At 51.3% G+C, this 18,668-nt stretch overlaps 1 protein-coding gene across 9 annotated transcripts in view; it reads left to right on the top strand.

The window, feature by feature from the left end:
* The window catches only part of MAP4K4 (mitogen-activated protein kinase kinase kinase kinase 4), a 136,521-nt gene that overhangs the window by 54,971 nt on the left and 62,882 nt on the right, over window positions 1-18,668 (top strand). For all 9 annotated transcript variants that reach the window (XM_068680254.1, XM_068680319.1, XM_068680271.1 and 6 more), the window contains exon 3: window positions 5,418-5,474. In XM_068680254.1, coding sequence (XP_068536355.1) covers window positions 5,418-5,474 — 57 coding nt within the window. The remainder of the gene's footprint in view (window positions 1-5,417; window positions 5,475-18,668) is intronic.

Raw genomic sequence — 18,668 nt, 5'->3', positions numbered from 1 at the left:
TGTAGCCACGTTGAAACAAACCTCATTAAGCAGTCCTGCCTGCTCTGCTCACCTGTACTGTTCCTCCGGGGTGGTAATAAATGAAAATAGTTCTCCTTTCCTTTGCAGGTGTAAATTGCGCCACGTGTCCACGTGTGGGCCCTGGTGGGGTCACTTTGTGTGGAGGCAGCAAGTGGTGTGCCCCTTGTGGTGGGGAGCCACCTCTTCTTGAGGTGGCACCAAGTGCTTGTGAAGGCGAGGTGGCACCTGGGCCTGTGGTGATCCCCTTCAAGGTGACTTTTTGGGGGGTCACCAGAGACAAACCGATGTTAGGACTCATCTTCTTGGTGGGCTTAAAGCCGAGGCCCTGTGGAGAACGTGTGGTGGTTGTGCTGGGGGCGTTGCCAGAAGACCCCAGTCCATCGGCCTCTCCTGCTCGGTGGTCTGTGTGGAGATGGAAAGGAGGGCGGCCTGCTGGCCCCATTTGCTGAGGATTGCTTTGTGCCACTTGAGGCAGGACACGGGTAGCCCTGGGAGATCCTCCTGAGAGCCGGCAGCCCCTTGTGGTGCTCTTCCTTCCCTCTGCCATCCCGCAGCTCCGCGGGGTGAGGTGGGCATGGGGCAGGGGCCTGGGCCCTGCCGTGATCCTGGGAAAGGCAGATGGTGGCTCCCTGCCACGGTGTTCCCACCATCCATTTTCGGCTTTCCTGGCCTTTTTGCCTATTTAGGCAATGAGCTGTCAGGAGGAGGAAGTGCCTGTGGTAATAATGTACATCTTTTTTTTTTTTTTTTCCCCGCTTTAGCAGGGAACAGCTTTTCCCTGTGTCCCTGGAGGTGCCTAACCCATAATAACCGTGTTTTTCGTACTTCACAGAAATGCGTGAGGAAATTGTCCCGATTATTTCTTCCACAGGCTGCTCGGGAGCCTGTGGGTATCGAAAGGCGGATCGAGAGGGTGTTGTTTGCTGTTCTGCTTTCCAGGCATTTGATGTCAAGAGCTAGACGGAGGGAAAACACAGCACCCTGTCCCGGCTTTTGACTGAAACAGTGGGAGTCTTTAATAGCTTCTGGTTGGGTCGGGTTTAGAAATCAGCTAACAGGAAAAGGGAACATTGGTTTGGGCTTTTTTTTTTTACTTCTCGTGCATTTCTGCCAGGCCTTTGTACTGAGGTTGTTTTGTTTTAGAAGGAGCTTCCATGTCAGATAAACTTTATCCCTTTTTTTTTTCTTTTTTTTTTTTTTTTACAAATTTATCTCCACGGCTGGAGCCTGTAATTATTCAGCTTGCTCAGTAGTTTTATCAGTAGGAACAGCATTATTTTGGCTACAAATGCAACGAGGCAGACTTGCTTTAAGAACATTTGATTTTTCTTTTATTTTCTATTAATTGCGGAGGTTGCTTTTGCTCTGTGCTGTTCTTTTTGCCTGTCCAAACGCGTGCTCTGTGTCCTCCTCAAGCAGTGCCCTTGCTGCTTTTTGCAGGGTAGACCTAGGAGTTTTTGGGGAAGTTTTTCAACTTGGTTGCCCCTCTGTTCCTAATTGTCAGCATGGAATAACGGGAGGTTGGAGAGGTTTTCCAAAGACTGTGTGCAGGATAATCCAAGCATCCAAGTCGTGAGTCACGCCTGCTGCCTTCCTTCCTTAACTAACTTGTGACGTTGCCCCCCGGTCTGCTTTCATGCAATTTAGCTGGGGAGCAGACTTCCAGGAACAGTCCCCCAAAAGGCACATCCATGCACGGAAAATGTGCCAGCAGGAGAAGTGCATCGCTGTGCAATGCATATCTTGGGTATTTAGGGGGGGAGGAGGTAAGCGAGTGGGTAGCATGCCTTTTGCATTTCATTTGCATAGCTCTTTGATAACACTAAGGCTTCTTGGGGATAAAAAGTTAAAAAAAAAAAAACACGCTTAAACCAGCACATGACACTACTTGCCTTTGAACCTTTCCCAAACAACAACAAAAAAATTACAGTAGCAACGTGTGCAGAGGAGGAAAGAGGCAAGAAGTAGGTGTGCTAACTGACGTGGGGAGTGTGGGTAGGCCTGAAATTTATAATGTTCTGCAGATCTTGGCAGTCGACCAAGGATTCCCCTTGTCCCCTCTGCTATTCACAATGCTGAAAGCCCACTGAGATGAGAAATAAACAGCATATTGCTATCAGACACGGCTGGGAATATGGTTAAGTAATGGATCCAGTGCAACATCCAGTTCAGTGTTGCAGGGTTGACGGGGAGAGCTGTGTTTCAAAACCCTCTGCATGTAAATGAAAGCTCTGTCATCCCGCAGGAGAAGAAGCAGGACGAGGTTTTGGGTCAGCAGGCTGGGCCCCATTGACTTGCTCAGCCCAGTTCTGTGTTTGCCCAACAGCCCACTTAAAAATAGAAGGGAGCAGCAGCTACAAAAATATCTTTGCATTCCTTCCTCGGGAGGATAACCAAGTGCTTCAGCATGAATAGATGCATGGCAAGAGGGAAGGGACAGGGGAGGGCGTGTAAGAAACAGCAAGCCATTTGGAAATTCTGCTTAGGGAACTTCTTAACATGGCCTAACCGCAGGGGATGCTCTTATCTGGGAGGGTGGTGGCCGGGCTCAGCTGCTGGGCACCCTGTGTGTGGGGTAGGAGTGCCCTGGGACACCCCGTGGGGGACACGGCTCCACATAGCACTAAGGCAGGGGCATCATTGGGCATGAAAAATGTCCTGCTGGAGGGACAGACAGCGCTGAGATGCTGCATGGACGTGGTCTTGATTCCTGCTGTGTTCACATGGTGCCCAGGGTGGTGGGCTCGAATGCATTTTTACCCCCAGAGATGGAGTCCTGCAGGCTTCTCCCAGCAGTTCCTTCAACATATTCAACCACTTCTATATTTATTATTATTTTTAAGGTGGAGAAAGCTTTCCAAAGTGCAGGCCAGCCAGGAATATCGGACTATCAGTCTCTCAAAAGCAGGAGCCCTTGGCCAGTTTATGTTGCAAGAGAAATTGCAGCGGCGGGCGGAGAGTTTGACAAGTCTGTTCCTGAGCAGGGCAGTGAGGCAGATAAACAAACAAACAGCTCCGCTCCTGCTTACATGTTGTGCCTGTGCCGTTTGCTTTTCCCCCCTTTTCTCCTTGGAAAAATGGTTTTAATAAAAAGAATGTGACTTGGAAATGTCCTTCTCCTTCTCCCATATAAATCAGTTTGTCACGCTGCACCCCCCAGTCATGTTGTAGATGCTTATAGGAGCGCTCCATACGTTATGACGAAAGGGTATTTGGAGCAATTTTTAACGATAATTCGGAACTGACCGGGGTTTAAATTTGGCCTGAGATCCCGAGAAGCCCACGTTTCCCACAGTCTGCAATTCCCCTGCCTTCCAGTCCCTCAGGAGGCTGCTGGAGGAGCTTTTCCCCTCCCCACCACAGAGGCAGCGAAATGAAAACGCCAGCTCTGGCCCCAGCTCCCCGCGCTTCAATAGCGGGCGGCCGAGGCATCGGCAGGACCCCGAGCGGCTTTTTTGTACTGGAGGGAAGCTTTTTTAGACTGGAGAAGCTTTCCTATACTGGGGGGCCGGCAGGGCTGCTGTGCATTACTCATGGCCGTGGGCCGCTCTCGTGGGGAGGAATGTCATCTCGAGGAGAAGCTGCGAGGCTGAGCCCTGGGAAAACTCAGGCTCCTCACTGTAAATAGCTGGCCCAGCAGTAGTTTGAGGGTTTAAAGTGATAAATAAAGCAATTTTTCTCTTTTCTGAGCTTTTTTTTTTTTTTTCCCCTCTGAGATGTCCTTGTTCCTCTCTTATCTTTAGCGTGTTCTGCTTGTTCCTCAAGCCGCACTTCCCGGCGTCCTTGGACCTTTTAATTCCCTCCCCAGAGCTGCGGAGAATAAGGGCAGAGCCGAGAGAGGAGGCATCTTTCCACCTCGGTCGAAGGCATTTTCCCCTCCTCCTTTGGCAGGAGGGTGAGCCTCGAGGAGACCACCGCAGCCTTTTGCCATTAGGCAGAGGTCCAGGTGGGATGTTGGAGTTGCATCTCCCCAGGGCTCGCCGAAAGGCTCAAGAATTAGTAGGGTCGAGGTGAGGTCGATCTTGGCCATTGCACACACATGTTACGACCCTAATTTAGTTTCAAAATCCAGCCTAGCTTGAGACCAAACTGTAAAAAGAAAGGCGTGCAATAAAGAGACTTTAGAGAGCAGGCAGAAGCCCGAGTACAGTAATTTATTTATAGAAAGCACGTGGATCGGGTAATGGGGGGAGAGTGCAGCGCAGCGCGAGTCCTAAAAGGAGCTGGGGGCAGAGATTTCTGCGGGATTTCTCCTGAGCTGTGGGTGATGCAGCAGCAGCAGTGCTGGGCATTGCCTCTCTGGGGGGCACCGTGATGTGGGAAGGAGCCAAAATCTCTCCGAAGAGACTCATGGTTTGGGGTGCTCCGCTTGTGGGGTGCCAGTCTTGAATAAAGCGAAGAGGTTTAGAAGTCGGTCCAAGGAAAAAGATACTGTTAACATCCATCTGCTATAGGGGATGCTGATTTGGGAAAGAGATGAGGTTTGGGAAGGGTTTGGGGAGGTCAGGCTGTGTGTCGTGGGGCACACTGCCTTCTCCCAGCCCCGTGGTTTGCCCTGTGCCAGCTCGGGCTCTGGCTCTGCTCTGACTGCCGAGCAAACCAAGTTTTGCTCTTCCCTGCCCCGCGGTTTGCTTTTTCTGGGTTAACTTTCTGCCATTTTCGTGATCTAAATCAGCTTCTCATATGATCTGCGGCGTGCCAGAGTGCGTTTGGCGCTCAGGGGAGACGTCTGCAACAGGAGGATGGAGGGAGGCAGGGGAAGGGGACGAGCTGCAGTAGCTGGGTTCTATTAATTCAGCTCAAGCTGTACCGAGAAACCCTACCCTTCTGGCGGTGTAGCCGAAGGGAGAGGTTGTCTTCATCGGGAGGAGACAGGCAAAGAGGGCTGCTGCAGGCCTGATGCACCACTTGAAGAAACACCACCAGTTTTCCCCATTTTTTAAAGGCCAAATCCAGGAGAATCCTTTTTCAGCCACCCAGGATATTTGCATTTGTCCACTTCCCAGACACTGATGCGTAGAAATGAAATCTGTGGCACGTGGAGGATAACTGGTGGTGTGTTAATAAATGATCACTGCTATGAGCTCTGCTAAAGCAGACGGAAGAGAAGCTGCAAATGTGATCTGTCTGTGCTTAATCTCCGCGATCACCCCTTTAATAAAAAAAATATTAAATAATAATAAAAAAATGGGTTTTAAGACTGCTGTAAGAATGTTTCAAAAAGAAATTCTCTTTTTTTTTGGCCATGTGGAGTATTTGTTGTTGAAGCATCAGAAGGGAAGGGTCCCTCAGCTGGGGCAAACCCAGCAGCTGGAGCTCTCGTCTGAATATTTTGCTCCGTGTGTGTTGAAGGGATAGGTGAAACGCCGGTGCTGACGCTTCTCTCTCTTTTCCAGGGTCGACATGTCAAGACGGGTCAGCTGGCAGCCATCAAAGTCATGGACGTGACTGAGGTGAGTAGAGAAGCATCCTGCTTTATTAGTAACGCGGGTGAAATCCAGCGGCGAGGGTGCCACGTGGCTTACAGCGGGGTGGCGTTGAAGGGCATGGTCCTGGCGTGTGGATGCATGCTCGCTGCTTGCAGGGCCTGACCTCTCCAGCCCATCTGCCCCTTGTGGGATTTTTGCTTGTGTGCTGGGGCCTCTGGCCTGCACAAACGGCCTCAGATGGGCCCAGGACACTCGAGCACATGTAGCACTCCAGAACTGCTCAGAAAAAAAGGCAGACTCCCTGCTTCCCTCTTTTATTTTATTTATTTCAAATGTAACACCTTGCTTCTGCCTTACTGAGGAGGAAGGTGAGGAGGCTGCTCGAGGGAGAGGCCGGTAGTTTCCCCGGTGCGTGTGCAGCCTGAAAAGGGTGTGCGTTTATTCAAAGGAAATGGGTCCAATAAAGTTCCCAGAAGCCCGAAAGCAGAAACATCTGCAGGAACGATGAGCAGATTGCTGGCAGAACTCAACAGTGTAAAGTAGTAGTTGTAGCTGACCCAGGGGGATTTACTGTGGAGCTTTAGATGAGAAAGACGGGAAATTAACCCAGCCAGAGAAATAGAAAATATATGCCCATACGTGAAGCCTTAGCTGCCTCGTAGTTTGTGCTGCTCAGAAAGCAAACAGCTTAAATTAAGTCTTCAAAACAGCTCAGAAAAGCTCGAGTTTTCCCTGTTGGTTCCAGTTCTGTTTTACAGGGTTGCATCCCCAATTAACATAGCAGCTTCAGCCTTAAAATCGAACGAGATCCCCTCGTGGGATATCTGTAGCTCCTGGCTGGTGTTGCGGTGCCGTGGAGACGTTGTGCGTCTCCAAACCCAGCGTCTTCCCTTTCTAAGCTCCTCCATCTTCTCCAGGCCTTAGGGGAAAAATTATGTTAATGTGCATGCATTGCACAGGGCAGGGGGTCTTTGGCAAGCTGCTCATGTTAAGCAAAAAATCCTACGAGGATATTGCTGCAGAATGTTTTCTGTGCTGCTGGCGTGTGCAGGGGCCTCGGCGAGTGAAAATGGGCTTGGAGACAAGCTGCAGGGCGGGTGGCCGAGGTGCAAGAGGCGACCAGGCAGGAGAGGGTGGAAAACAAGGAGGTGGGGGTAGGTTAACTGGTAGGACTCGAGTCCTATCTCCCAATCTCCCTGTGATCGATGGGTACTGTGAGGGCCGAGCCCTAACCTGAGCCGCTGTGTCTGCCAAGAGCCGGGCGTCCTGGCTGCATTAGATGGGCTGATAACAAGCAACCTTCAGCTGCAGGTTTCCAAAGGCAGCCCTCACGAAGAGGCCGTGCTGTCTTGCAGAAGATAACGTGTGGAAAGAGCAGGGAAGAAGGAAGGTGCGTTGACGTGAAGCAAAAGCTCTTTGCACAGCAGACGTTGCCGCTCGTGCAGCATTTGAAGCACGGCGCAGGCTCCTTCCGTAGCGTTGAGCTGGGCTGCGCTGCACGCGCCCCTCTGTTTTTAATAGCCTGGATTAATCACAACCAGTTGTGATGGAGGGGTTGCGCAGCAAAAGGAAAACAATTGAAAAACGCTGCGTGTAGGGTGGCTGAGCTCATGGCTTGAAACTCTCTGCAGTTCGTTGGCCGGTTTTGCAAGCTGTGTGTTGGCACCGGCTAGCTCCTATCTCACGGGCTCGGGCTTTTTTAGGGGATGAGGGCAGGCAGAGGGGAGGAGTCGGGAGATGTCAGCCCCAAGCAGCTTAAAAAGTGTCGTCGTTCCTACCAGTGGAGCTCATGTGGTTTTGGTTCAAAGTAACGAGCCTGACAAGGCCAAAAGTGTGGTGTAAATTCTTCCAAGTCATGCTAAGCCAGCCCCACTTCTTAACACCAGGCACGGATGGCACAGTTGCGTGTACCACTTCCCTGGTGGCAGAGGAGAGAGGGCTCAGGGACAGCTCAAATTGATGGTGCTGCCAAAGATGGCCTCACGGTCAAGCCGTGGCTTGGTTTCCTCAGGGGATGCCTCCCTGAGCATCTCCTGCTGCTGGCAGGCAACGTTTAAAGCAGCTCTATCATCGTTGTAGCTCACGGCAACTTACAGGGATGGTAGGAGGAGAGGATTTGGGACAGAGGTGCAGCGGAGGTGTGAAGTGACTGCCACTGTTCGGAAAGAAATGCCACGGGAGCCACAGCCTCAAACTTACCTCCTCCACTTGCTTTGAGAGCTGCATTTGCATGAAAGCTCTGGTAGACGAACGGTAACTAACCGAGTAGGTGCCTGTGGGGAGAGAGGCTTGAATGAAAACTCTGCTACAAAACTGAAATTGTGATTTTTATGATGAGCAGCTACTGCAGCTGCAGGTGATTCGCGCCTGGCTACGTGGTTTGCTGCCAGTGCCACGTCTGAATGCTCAAATCCGAGCAGTGCGGCGGATGGTATCTGATTGTTTTGTCTCACCTGCGCAGAGAACACACAAGACTTTCTTTCTTTTCAGTTACCTCTGATCCAGTGCTCGCTTTGCCAAGCGCTTAAAAAATTAGAAAGCCTAATGTGTTGGCACGCTGCAGGGGCACGCCCCAGATTTTCAGTTTTCGAGGCCCAATTCTGCAGTTCCTGCGTTGCTCAGGATCACCCGGGTTACATCAGCTCTGGGCTGCGAAGCTTTGATTCCTCCAAACAGGAGGAATGTCCAAGTCGAAGCAAAGGCTTCCCTTGAAAAGTTTTGGTTGGCACGAAGAAAATGAGGTAGCGTAACCTCCAACTAGCAACGTTGGAAGAAACATTACAGCTCAAACCCAACGTGGCGCTTTGGAAGCACTCTTCATCCGTCTCAGCTTTTCTTGTGGTTTGCTCTTCAGCTTTTAATTTCGAGAAGAATGGTGGTAAGGATGAGAAAAGAGGAGGTGGGCTGAACATATCAGCTCCATCTTTGAATATATTACGACTAGTCAGCGCTGCTGCCTGGAACGACGCGGGGTGTCGGCGTGCAGCTTGGCCGTTTCTTCCACTTCTCTCCAAACAAATCAAGGAAAGCTCTGTAAGATCACGTAGATCTCAAGAGATCCACAGACCTATAGATCCAGCCATAAAAGATGGGGAAGATTTAAAGCCCTACAAGCCTTCTTCCAGCATGGCATGCGTGTAGGTCGTGTTCTCGCTTTCCGAGGGTGAAGCTGGAGCACGTGGAGGGGTGAAAAAATGTCACTGGAGCATGGAGCAAATAACAACAAAACACCAGCATTCATCAATCACGAGCTGCTCTGTCGCCAGAGCGAGCTCAATGGCCTTAAAAGGGGAACGCCACGAGCTATCAGCATATACACACTTTGGGAAGGATTCTCCCAAATGTACATCTGGAGGCTGCCTCCCGGGCTGCGCGCGTGCGCTGGGGGAGGCCTCGTTCGAGAGATTCCTGCAGTCTGGCTTCAATCTGCCTATGGAAGTGTCTCTGCTCCTTATGGGGCACTGTTTTGGAAGAGTCTGCGTTGAGTCAGTGCTGACCCCTTCCCAAAAGGCTGTCGGTGACTGTGCTGCTGGATCTCCACGAGCTGCCTGCTGCACGCTGCTGTACGCGCTGCGGGATGCCAAGCGAGCCGTGACTGATGCTATCAGCTGCAACACGAGTATGCTGTGAGATTTGGCAGCCGCCCTTTGCTTAGAAGAATCCATTTTCTCGTGAAGCAAAAAAAAAAAAAACACAACACAAAACCAACATTTAAAACCTTCGCGAAGCTTACTTGGCAGATTGGCGTGCATCTGAGTTTGGTAACTTGCCTCATGCCCCGAACACACGGCTCGGCTTTCTTTAACTCTTCGGGAGGCTTTCTGTGCAGCTGGGCAGTTGTTTCCACTGTCTGCCCTGTGTCCCACTTCCAGAAGTGCTTTTCTGCTTGGAAATCTTTGGTAGCTGATTTTGAGGGGGAAAAAACACAACCTCTGCTTCTCCGTTTGTTGTAACCCCTGCCGCTGCCGCTTCTTCCTCCTACCTCTTCCCACACGCACTCTTGGCATCCTCCAGGAAAGTTTTCCGCGTGCCTTCTTAATAGCAGCATCTCTCAGCTCCTGTGCCCAGCGTTTCGTGGCTTGTCCAGTCTAGTCTGGGTATAATTATGCCAAATAAACAACCGGGCGCTGTGTCCCGCTGGTTTATGAAGGAGGCTGCATCGCTCCTAGAGCTCGCTGGTCTTGCCCTTTCGGTAGGTGCTGGGCAGAAAAATGACCAACCCCAACCCAAAAGCTCCGGGCCTGCACAGAAACGCGGCACATCTCCTGCACCTAGGCAGGAAAGGTGACTGGGATTATTCACTGCAGCCTGCTGGTGGAGGAGGCAAGTCGCTTGGGTGCCTGTCAGCCTGTATCTGATGGTCCATATGGTGTTATAAACCCTGGCAGCGTAAATGATCTTACCCGGTGCCCGTAAAGCATCCCAACAGCGGTCTGCAGAAAGACTGCAGCTGCGTACAGATGTATGTGTGCTCCCAGCATGTGCAGGCAGCCAAAATGAGAGGAAAACAAAAATAATAGCCATCAAAAGTTTACCCTCTTACATTTTTTTTTTTTTATATTTCTTTTTTTATGAAAGAAACAAAAGATGGTCGATGGATCTTGATCTTTGTCTCACCTGAAAACCCAGATGGTTCCCATGGGGAGGGCTAGCACCCTGCTTGCTTGTCGCCCCCCCAGGCGTGAGGTGCAGCTGTGCAATATCTCCTGAAGCTGATTGAGCTCTGGTTTCTTCTAGGAATTAAGTTGAAAAAAAAAACAAAAACAACTTGCTGGGAACTTGGGAACTTACCATTACAGGTCAGAGGAAAACAGAGCTAAGCAGAACGATCCCTTGAGCTGTAATACCTGGTCTGGGAGAGGGTTGAGAAGAGCTGAGGCTTACAGCCAGTGGGGCAGTCTTTTTGGAGCTGCAGGGAATATTTTTGGACCCGACCCAAGAAACTTTCCTGGAGCATTGCTGGCACCGCTTTGTGCAAAGGGCAAACTTTTAAACCGTGTTCATCCAAGTCCTGGGGTGGTTGGCGAGACTGTCAGGCTGGAGGAGCTTGCTGGGGAAAGGGAGGACGTCAGGCTTGGTGCTGCTGCGAGAGGGAGGCTGAGTGGGGAGCTCCATGTGCGGTTGGAGGTGGGGCAGAAAGCCCTGGCTGGTGGTGGATCGCTGTGTTACAGAGGTGCAAAGAAAGCTGTGCAGTCGCTGCCTTCTCCTCGTCTCCCCCTGCTTATGCCAGGTCTGAAAGGCTTCATCCTGTCTAGCAGAAAATGATTTCATCCTGCCCCATAAATTTGCGTCTCACGAATGACCTAACTGAAGTCATGGCCTTAGGAAGGGGACTTGGCCGCAGTTTGGAGAAGGATCTCCTTGTTTCAGGGAGGCAGCTTTAAAATGTTGCGTGCCTGGCTGTAGTAGAACCAGGTAGCACCTTGCTGTAGCACAAATCGATGGTCAGGATGCTCTCCTTAGCTGAAGCCTGCCACTGAGCGTGTGGTTACCCACCTGGAGCACAAGGCAAAATGCTGTGGAGGCTGCAGCTGACTTCCACTGGCAGATGGGTGGGAGCACAGGTATGTGCTAAGGCTTCTCCGCACATCGTGAGCTCTTTGGACAAGTCTGGGCTTCTTCCTTAAAAACTCCTTTCCTTTGGTCTGATGCTGCCACAGCCCTGACGCTCTCGGGAGCAAAGGGTGAGTCGTCTGGGTGGGCTGCGGAGGCCGTGCCATCATTTTAGTTGACAGGACAGGTGCTTCAAGGCCAGCTTTCAGGGACTGTCCATCGATCCAAGCAGCCAGTACTCATGCATTTAACAGGAAGGCCGTGCATCTTTTCCCCCAGTGGTACCTGCAGCCATCTGGAGACCTGCTGTTAGCATTGCCAGGGGAGTCCCTGACTGAAACGTGACTTCCACGTGCTTGGAAGGGGCTCGCATCTGTACGAGGAAAACCCAGACCCTGATACCGGCCGTGGGGAAGGATCACTCTGGTAGCATGTGGATGCTTTCCCAGCCACGATATTTGACCTACAGGTCAGACCTGCACTGACATGAACATGAGCAGCAGCCCACACGAGTCCCGCTGCTGGAGGCGGCCTCGACGCCGGCGTTTTGGCGCTGCCTTGCTTGCAAGAGCTGTCTGGGGAGACTCAGCTTGTGACGGGAAGCAGAAATGTTTGGTGTGCAGATAACAGCAAAAAGCAGGGGGCTGCGCTTTGTATAATTTGTCAGGCACACGGCGCAGCTCCATTTACCCCCGGTGAATCAGGCGCGTTGTCTGCTCCGGGGAAACAAGGCAGCGCTGTCAATACACCGCGGGAACATGTGTGCTCTTGTCAGTCTGGACAGGAAAAAAAACACACAGTGAGGCTTGTGACAGAGCGCTCTGCTTTAACTTTCGCAAGGATCTGGGCTGCAGCCGGGCTCTGTGGCAGGTTCCTCCCTCCTGCACAGGCGGGCGAGAGAGCACAGGGCCAGCCCGAGCTCCTGCCTCTCAGGGGCGCGCTTCAAAGTTTGGCTTTCGGATCAAAGAGCCTAGAATTAATTTGGTGTTTATGTTAAAGGGGAGATATCTGCTCCAAACGTAATCTTTCTCGACTGTGTTTAATTGTAGTTTCATAAACCCCACCTGCCCGGGGGCTCCTCCTGTTGCTCCTGTGACATTCCCCAGTTTTATCTCGACTTCCTAAGGAAATGAAGCTTCTCGGCGATAGCGCCCGTGCCTCCTGCCTTCTTCTCCACCAAATGCCGTCTGGATCCGCTGGCCGGCTTCGGCCGAGCCTAATGAGGGAGAAATTCCAAAGATATGAAGCCCTGACAAGCTATGTGAAAATTGGCAGGCGGCGCGGGGAGGAGAGAGGCTGGGATTTACAGCCTCGGTGCTGGGGATGGTGGGCAGATCGTGGCCACTGTCCATTATCAGCCGGCTGGCCACTGGTCTCTAGTAAATCAGGAGCAGGAGGTAGATAACTTTCTTTTTCTTTTCGCCTTTAAAGAGAAAGTTTCAGTGCTTGGCTTTCCAGCGAGCGCTGCAGCTAGGCTTGGAAGCGTTTAAAAATCTCCCTCTGCTTCTGTCTTTAGTTTGTGGGTCTGCAAATCGTAGGGTTATCCTGTGCCATCCCCCCCCCCCCTTTCTCTTCTGCTCCATTTTTAACGTGTATATAAATATAAAATGGCAGTGTTGTGCTCTGATGTTTAATGAGAGAGAAATGTTTGCTCAGAGTCCCTCGACAGCGCTCCTTTTGTGAGTGATTGCGCGGGGAGTCGTTGGCTAAAATACGGTCTTAAGACAAAAAGAAACAGCTCCTAAACCTCGAGCTGGTGGCAGAAAGTGTTAATGTGCAAGGACGTGGGAACTCGTTGCACTCCGAGCTGACTTGTGAGCACGATTAACACCCTGCTTGTGCCTGAGAGGGAGGCATTTCCTCCCCTGGTGCCCAAGGCCTTCAGGATGCCTTTCTCTCTGCCAAGTGGCGAGGTCAGTCCCAGAAACGAACTTTAATATTTTTTTTTCCGTGTTGGTGGCTGTATGAGGTGTTTCTCCTGCATCTTCCACCGCAGCTCTTTCTTCCTGAGCTGAGCTTTAGAGTTTGCTTCTCGCTTTACACAAGCTGGTAAGAACTGCGTGGAAATCCCCGCGTCAACGCAGCAGCCCCCGTGCCTTCAGATAACTGCTCCTGGCCTGGCAAAGCGCCTTGGATGTGCCTGCGAGAGCAAGGCAGGGGAGTGGGTGTGATTCCTGAAAATGGCTTTCTCCTGCGGAATGCTTTACCAAATGGAAATTTAATTGGGAAAACAGACCACAGGCAAAAGGGAGGGCAGGCAGCCCGGCTGCTGGCTGCTTGCTCGGCTCCCCCTGCACTAACCTGTCCTCCCGGCCGACCGCGGCTGCAGGCAGCGAGGCTTTGGTGATTCACTGCTTTGGAAACTGTGATGCACAGGCAGCACCAGTACGGAGGGTTTGATTTGCCTCCTGCATATTTTACCCCCGTCGCTTTTTCTCCAGCGTTGACTTGGGTTTCCTCTCTTCTAGTCTGCGGGAGAAACCCGTTTTTATCTCCGTTAGCCGTTTTCACTCTGAATTTTTCATTCTTTTAACCTCTCTGACACGTGGAAGTGATTTGTTTCAATGTAAAGGCTTTATAAAACCTTGAGTCCATTACAAAACGATTTGAGTTGTGCTGACCTATACGGATCTTAGAGGGCTACATCATTGGAGAAGTCTCCACTCCAGTTCAAGCCCCTGAGGGTAAAGCTGGTTCCTCATTCAGAGCTGCTGCTGCTGCTCCTCGGTTCTGGTTAAAACCATCGGGGTGGTGTCCCCGGCCTTGATTTCCAACACAAATTGGAAGCACGTTGCCGTTCGCGCTGTTCTTGTGGAAATGGAGGAATCAGCATCTAAATTGCAAACTCATTCCCCTGCCCGTGTGTATGAACCTAAACAAACACCCCAATAAGTTCATGAAAGGATTTCTCCTGCTCGCAGGCAAGACAGGAGGAAGAGTTTGTTTGAGTATTTATTTCTAAACACTCAGATGGCGTGGCTTTCATGCAGTCCCAGGGTGGCTGAGGCTGGCAGGGACCCCTGAAGGTCACCCAGCCTGACCCTTTGCTCGAGCCACCTACAGCTGGCTGCCCAGGACCCCACTGTAGCCACGGGGCCACGTGGGAGCCCCTACCTGCACAGCGATGGCTTTGTGATGACCAGGAGGCAAGCTGGCTGTGATGCCTTCTCCAGGACCTGCTTGCATCCTCCTCAGCCACCTGGGATGGTCGCTGAGGGTTTGTTCCTCGTGCTCCACACCTGTGGGCTTAGGAGCGAAGAGCCAAGCCCTTCTGCAGGGCTCCCCCCTGCTCCGTTCCTTCCCACTGTGCAGCAGGCTATTTTTAGTCGGCTTGCTCGCCTCAGAAATTACTTCACTTCTTGTTCTGGACCATTTCCATAATGTACATTGCGATGCTGAATTCCAGCGTGCGGGATAAAGTCAGAGCAGGGAGCCCTGCCCTGTGTAGTGCCATTCCTAAGGCACTGGGTATTGCTCTGGCTTCCCCCAGATATTTCTTAGGTCCCACTTAAATCACGGCTTTGACAGCAACGTGGTACTGAGGTGCAGCAGGCTGTGCTGTGGGAAGCAGTGCTCAGCACATGATGCATCCAACGATTTGCTGCTCTGAGATGGAAAAACAACCCCACCAGTTGTGTTACAGTCTAATGTCGTGCAGCTGGTTGATAAAGCAGAAGGATATAAATCCCTGGGTTTAGGAACAGCATCGCACGGTCACACAGAAAGACCTGACACTGCCACAAGCCCCGAGGCTGGGCTGGATCTGGAGGGGGGCTAACACTCGTTGCCATTTAATCGTTTTTCTTAGAAAATAAACCGAAGATGCATTTTTTCTGCAGGTCTTCTCTGCAACTCAATAATATGTGGGGATGAGTATGGCTGTAGAAACTCAGGAGTGTTCAGGAGCTGTATAGGAGACAGCAGAGATTGTGCCAATTGCTAAGGCACAATAAAGCAAAAAGTCATTTGAGATTGAAAAAAATAATCATGACAATATCAAGCCTACATTTTGTGAGTTTTCTACATTTTTTTTCCATGTCTTAGTTACCAGCCACTCGTGATGGATGGCTGCCTCTTTGGTATTGGAGGTCTAGCGCATAACCAGTCCCAAAATCCCCATCTACCACTTGCTCAAATAGCTACTCCGAACATAGCCATGTCTAAATCCTTGGCTAAATTTTCTCCTTGTTGTGCCGAGTGCCTGTGGGACTGCTGTGCTCTGGGCCATCACTAGAGGGCTTCCGAGGGAGGAGCTGATTTGCCTGCTGCCTGATGTCAGGAGCCAGAAGTTTCTTCTGGAGGCTCATAGGCAGCAGCACAGCACTGACCTCTGAGCTAATGCTCGTAGCAGCTTGCTGGTGTTGAGTGGTGTTGAGTGTTTTTTCCATCTTCCATTCAGAGAAACTTGTTTCATCATTAGTTTTTGCCTTTTGATCCTTGCTTTTTATCATCTTGACAGCATGATTGGTAAAATAGGGCCTTACCTGGCCCTGTGGGAGCCTACCTATGGGGAGGGTAACAGCAGAGGAACAGCTTTGCTCTGTCCTGCACCTCCCCAAAGGGAAGAAGACATGCCATGGGGGTTGTCAGTGTGGTACGTGCTTACCCCAAAGACCAGCACCACAGAAATGTGCTGTACACAGGTGGTGAAAACTGGCTTGCCACTGGTGCCTTGCTGTCCATGCTGCAGCCAGGTACAGCTCCTGGGTAAAAGCATCCGGTAACGAACCAAAGGGATGAGGGAATAAGGGCTGTGTTGTATGAGAGACAACCTTAGCTGGGTGTCTCGCTTTGAAGATGTTTGCCAGTAAGTTGGAGAGTTGCCCTCAGCCGAGTCTGCATTCAGTGAGGAAGTTTTATAGGTCATGAAAAGAGGCAACGTCCCTTTTTCCACAGTGCCCGGCTTTTATTGAAGCCGTACACATGCGCTGTCGTCATTTCTCGTGCCTCGGATCCGAGGCTTAGCGTTTGCCCAAAGAGAGTTCCGAATTTCTTCGATTTCTCTCTGCGGCGTGTGAGCCTTGGAGCACACGATGGCTGCGACTGAAAGCCAAATGCTGGCTGTGTGCTCCTCATCGCTCTGGCAGAAACTTTCCGAGGCTTGCAGGCTGCAGATGGAGCTGATCTGGGGACAGAGCTTTGCAATTGAGAAAATCAAAATGAAAACCGAAGCACCCACAACCTTTAAACTCCACTTTTTAAGATGACGTTTGGCTGACTTTCTAACGGGCTTGGCCTTTCCCTGTTCTGCACCTCTGCCCCTCACTCTGCTGAAGGCTTTTCTGAGCAGGGTGCCAGTTGTTAGCAAACTGGGAAAGGCAAAGCTTCGCCAAGTTCACCACGGCTTTCTGTGAGGCTTTCCCTTTTGACTGGGCTTTGGGGTTTCTGCTCCAGCCTGTTGTGGGGACAGCGCTTTAGGGAACGGCAGGAGAGGAGCCTCCAGCCGTGCCGGGCTTTGTTTGGATGCCTGTAGTCTGGCAGAAGCTGACCTCCCCGACACATGGTCTTTCACTTAGCTGCCTTTCTCCGGCGATTGCAGGGCTCTGACTGCTGTGTGTGGGATTTCTTCTTCTTCCGCTATGCTTAGCAAAGCTTCCAAACCGGCCGGCGGCTCCGCTCCTTGGTGGCGGAGCTGAAGCTGGCACGGTTGCTGTGCTCTGTCCCCTTTGTGCATGGCTTCATTGTCAGGCAGCTCCGCTCTGAGCAAATCCGCTGCCTTAAAGCACATCCTCCTGGATTTCGAAGCTCTGCACACCAGCCAGGTTTCCTCGTTCAGATGTAAATGGGCCCCCCCTCCCCGCCCCCAGCTCTTTGGCTGGGCTAATTGCTCTTTGTTCGCCCTCAAATCAGTGCGATTGAGGAAAGATTTTTCAGCCTGTCACTTCGTCATGTTACGGGACCAGCATAGTAAAAAGTTGTAATATCTGTTCGGGTGAGTGCCCCGAGCGTAGAATTACAGTCCTTTTCCTGCGTATGAATCATCTTCCCAGGAGACCCTGTGGTGATAGCGTTACTTTTGTTTTAAAGGAAAAGTCCCTGAGAAGGAGGCTCTTTATTTATTCAGACAAGAGAGGCCGTCTGTTGGGTTTTGTGTCTTTTTTTTTTTTTTTAAATGTGCAACTTCTGAATTCATCCTGGAGTAAGGCGCTGCTCCAGACACTAGCCATGAGCGTGGCTCCCATGCAGATGCCCTCAGGCTTGGCACAGGAGACGTCGTGGCCACTGGAGGCTGAGGAAGCTGAAACGTCAGCCTTTCCGAGGGAGGTCACATCGTTCCTGCACAGGAGGATTTCAGCAGAACACGTTACTTTGCAGCCAAGCTGCTGAGTGTCACTTTTCAGCAGTGGCAAGGAGGAGGAGGACCGAGCTGGTGTGACTTTGTCTGAAGGCTGCGAGTGCTGGAAAATGAGGGCGTGAAGCAGCCCGCCCGGGAAGCAGCTCTGCTGGGACGAGGGCTGTTGTCCTCCAACTCCAGCCATGCAGCTTTCCTCTGTAAGCTGGGGCTGCCAGGGTCTCAGCTCAAGAGCAAGCCTTGTGCTGGGATCAAGGATGTTTGTTTTTAAACGGGGAGAGAGATGCCATAGCGGCTCTGCTTTTTGAGGTGAAATACTGTTTAATAACTGCAAGCCTGTTCGCAGCCCAGCAGCAGAAACAAACCTGCACTGTAATATTATGGCCATTTATGTTTGCTCCAGTCCTATTTTCTTGGCTGTTAATCATGGTCTCTTTGTCACCTGCCCAGCTAAGGGTAAACATCTGGGGGGTAGTATTTTCTGCCAGCATTTATTGCTTTTATTCATCCCAGTGGAGCTAGAAGGAGTTTTCTTCTCAGGCAGGTAAATAATCAACCGGCTATCAGCAGCTTCCTTGCTCGAGAGGGGGAGGAAGGGAGAGAGGGGGCCGTGACGCCCCGTCTGATAGATGGCCACGAGCATCTCGTGGCTCTGTTCATTGTCAATTCACTCCCGCAGCACCGCTCAGCTGTGAGGTTTCCAGGCGTGCTTGGCAGCCCCGACGACAAAAACATCTGCTTCAGGAATATAGTTCCCTTCTGCTGGCAGCTGCACGAAAATGATTTTTGGACGTCATGGCGCGGTGCCAACCACACTTACTCGTACACTGCAGTGCACGGCCCTTACAGCGCTTTGGCAGCGCGGGGCGGTTTTAAACACCGTGCGTAAGTCAGCATGGACCTACCAGAGGAAATCCAAACCTCAGCGAGCCTTTTCATGAAGAGCTTTCTTACCGGGCATGCACTGCCGTGGACATACCTCTCTACCCTTCAGTCCCATCCCAATATGAAGGAGAAGCCTTTTGGTGGCAGCCCCTGTTGTCACCGGTTCTCTGGGGGGGTTTGGCACCAGCGTGAAAGGACACGTGCCCCTCACAGACGTCACCAAATTCAATTCCTCCTGTCAGCAGTAGCCTTTATTCGCTGCTGATAGAGGTTGTCTGTCTCCTGTCTTGGTTCAGGAAGGACCTCCTGTGTGCTGAGGGAAACGTTCGCTGTGAATCGAGTCGTTTGTGTGTCTGCTGGTAGATTGTAATTTGAGTGATTGGAGCTAATAATTACCGAGTCATCATCATCATCTTGTCAGTCAGATATAATCGTTCTGTAATGGATTTCCTTTTTGGAAAAAAAAAAAAAAAAGCTGTGTTTTTGAG

This window comes from Anas acuta, chromosome 1 (genome assembly GCF_963932015.1).
Source record: "Anas acuta chromosome 1, bAnaAcu1.1, whole genome shotgun sequence".
NCBI classification, from domain to species: Eukaryota; Metazoa; Chordata; class Aves; order Anseriformes; family Anatidae; genus Anas; species Anas acuta.
Note: the sequence above shows the minus strand (reverse complement) of the source record. Positions and strands in the feature narration are given on the sequence as shown.